Source organism: Bison bison, unplaced genomic scaffold (assembly GCF_000754665.1).
Source record: "Bison bison bison isolate TAMUID 2011002044 unplaced genomic scaffold, Bison_UMD1.0 scf7180017849846, whole genome shotgun sequence".
NCBI classification, from domain to species: Eukaryota; Metazoa; Chordata; class Mammalia; order Artiodactyla; family Bovidae; genus Bison; species Bison bison.
In genome coordinates, this window is record NW_011480419.1 from 7,267 (window position 1) to 9,946 (window position 2,680).

Sequence of the window (2,680 nt, forward strand, 5' to 3'; positions counted from 1 at the left end):
ATCTCATGTCCCTGTTCTAGAAAGCTTCTCTCTGAGAATGAGTCCCAGACTCCCATGGCAGCTTTCAGAACAGGAGCTCTTTTTCCTCCCCCTGGGGGTGCTCAATGCAGTCTGGATACCCTGGCTCTGTAGTCTGGGGACTTAAGATGGTGAAAGAGAGGGAAGCTAAGGTTAATGGGCTTGTTACAAATACAACACATGCTCTTTTTTCTCCTACAATTTTCCCTATTTCTCCCCCAAACAATCTGAGCTTCCTCATCAGTTCCTTATGTTTTTCATATTTCTGAGTAATCCTAGGGTCACATTTACTATAATATGTTATAAAATAAACAGCTATGTTTGCCTTGATTTTAAAGGTTAAGTTCGGAAAGTGACATCACCTCAAGCACACTATTCCATAGTCTCAGACAATCTAAATTATCTCCCCTCTTTGGCACATGGAGAGTGTAGGGCTGGTCCAGTGAACTAAGGCACACACTTTAGCTCTTCTAATAAGGCTGTTTACAGCTTTGAGGGCTGCAAATCAATGTGGACATACGGTGTATGGAAAAAAATAATGAGGTACATTATTGATATCACACCGATGCTCTTGTTTTAGTATTTCATATTCAAAATAGGTACACAGAACAGTGACTGGGTACTTAAATCATCAGTCAAACATTATACCTAAAGCATAGGTATAAGAATTATTAAGAGCATGCATACCTGAATAATGATATATTGCAATGAGAAAGGTAATTTGAATTTCTGGGGAGATACATATTCAGGTTTGATATCCTGAATAATATTCTTATCTAGTGATCTTTGAATATTTAGCTGTTAATGTGATGCTTGTTCTCCATTCAGATGGTTCTTTTCAAGATACTTAAAAGATTCAGAAACAGAGATCAAGAAATAAAATTAGCTACCAGTGGGAAAGGAATCACCATATTGGACTCATATTGGTCATTCTATGGGGCCTCTGATGTTACAAAATGTTGCAACCATCTTAACAAAAATTCACCTAGAATCTACTTGGTTCTAGGCAACTAAAGAAACAACACAGAATGGAGCAATGGAACTCCACTCTGGGAAGCGGCTTCATATTGATGGGGATTCTGAATGACAGTTTGTCTCCTGAGCTGATCTGTGCTACAATCACAGCCCTGTACATGCTGGCCCTCACCAGCAATTCCCTTCTGCTCCTGGCCATCACAATGGATGCCCGACTCCATGTGCCCATATACCTCCTGCTTGGGCAGCTCTCTCTCATGGACCTCCTCTTCATGTCTGTTGTCACTCCCAAGTCCTTCATGGATTTTCTGCTCAGTGAAAACACCATCTCCTTTGTGGGCTGTGCCCTTCAGATGTTTCTGGCACTGACCCTGGGTGGTGCAGAGGACCTCCTACTGGCCTTCATGGCCTATGACAGGTATGTGGCCATTTGTCATCCTCTAAACTACATGGTCCTCATGAGGCCGAGGATCTGCTGGCTCATGGTGGCCACATCCTGGATTTTGGCATCCCTTAGTGCCATTGTATATACTGTGTACACCATGCACTATCCCTTTTGCAAAGCCCGTGAGATCAGCCACCTGCTCTGTGAGATCCCACCTCTGTTGAAATTGGCCTGTGCAGATACTTCCATATATGAACTCACGGTGTATGTGATGGGTGTGACCTTCTTGATTCCTCCTCTTGTTGCTATCCTTGCCTCCTACACACTAATCCTACTTACTATGCTCCACATGCCCTCAAATGAAGGGAGGCAGAAAGCTCTGGTCACCTGCTCTTCCCACCTGACTGTGGTCGGGATGTTCTATGGAGCTGCCACATTCATGTATGTTCTGCCCTGCAGTCCCCTGCACAGTCCCAAGGAAGACAACATCATCTCTGTCTTCTACACGATTGTCACCCCAGCCCTGAACCCCCTTATCTACAGCCTGAGGAATAAAGAGGTCATGGGGGCCTTAAGGAGAATCCAGGGTAGATATATGCTATGGACACACTCCTGACAGAGTTGCCAAGTAGAGGTGGTAGGAACTAAGTATCATGTGGCTGTGATAATGGTAGCTTATAGAAGTCTGATCAAACTCCAATAACCTCTTACATCAGAGGAGAGCTGCTCTCATTTGACTGGATTCTTAGACAATTGTAGAGAGAAGTAGCCTCATAAGACATATTGGGCTTCTTGTTTATTAGGTAGATGGTTGTTCAAACAATTAGTTGGAAAGAATAATCGATTTGTGACTACATTTGCACAAATACTTATATTGAGAGAGTGGGAAAGGGTAATGGGTCATTTTTATACCGTGAAATGAAAACTAAAGTACAGAAATGAGTAAAAGTAAAACAGAATGTGGAAGTTCCCAGGTTTCAAGTGAGCATTGGAAATATAATAGCAGTGAGAGTCATGTGTTGTGTATTTTGCTTGAGTTTTTTAAAATGTGATTTACATACATGTAGACCTGTTTTGAAACATCAGAACAATTGCATGGTGAGTATATGTCTTTGTCTGTGTCCACAGGAAAGGAAAGCTATCATATATAATTCACTCTATGCTAATTTAGATATGCTTTATTTGTATCATTTGATTTACCTGTGTGGAAATATTTATAACAAAAACTGTGAACTTTCCTGGCTCACCTAATTGAAATTATTTTGGGAGGTAGTGCTTTTTTAAAACTCAGAAATATCTTCT

At 41.5% G+C, this 2,680-nt stretch overlaps 1 protein-coding gene across 1 annotated transcript; it reads left to right on the top strand.

Annotated features, from left to right (window-relative positions):
* Nucleotides 1-1,046: 1,046 nt before the first annotated feature.
* Nucleotides 1,047-1,994, top strand: LOC104994379 (olfactory receptor 2AG1-like). The gene has a single exon (XM_010847915.1). It carries the CDS (start codon nt 1,047-1,049, stop codon nt 1,992-1,994), a length of 948 nt encoding a protein of 315 aa, XP_010846217.1.
* The last annotated feature ends 686 nt before the right edge of the window (nt 1,995-2,680 follow it).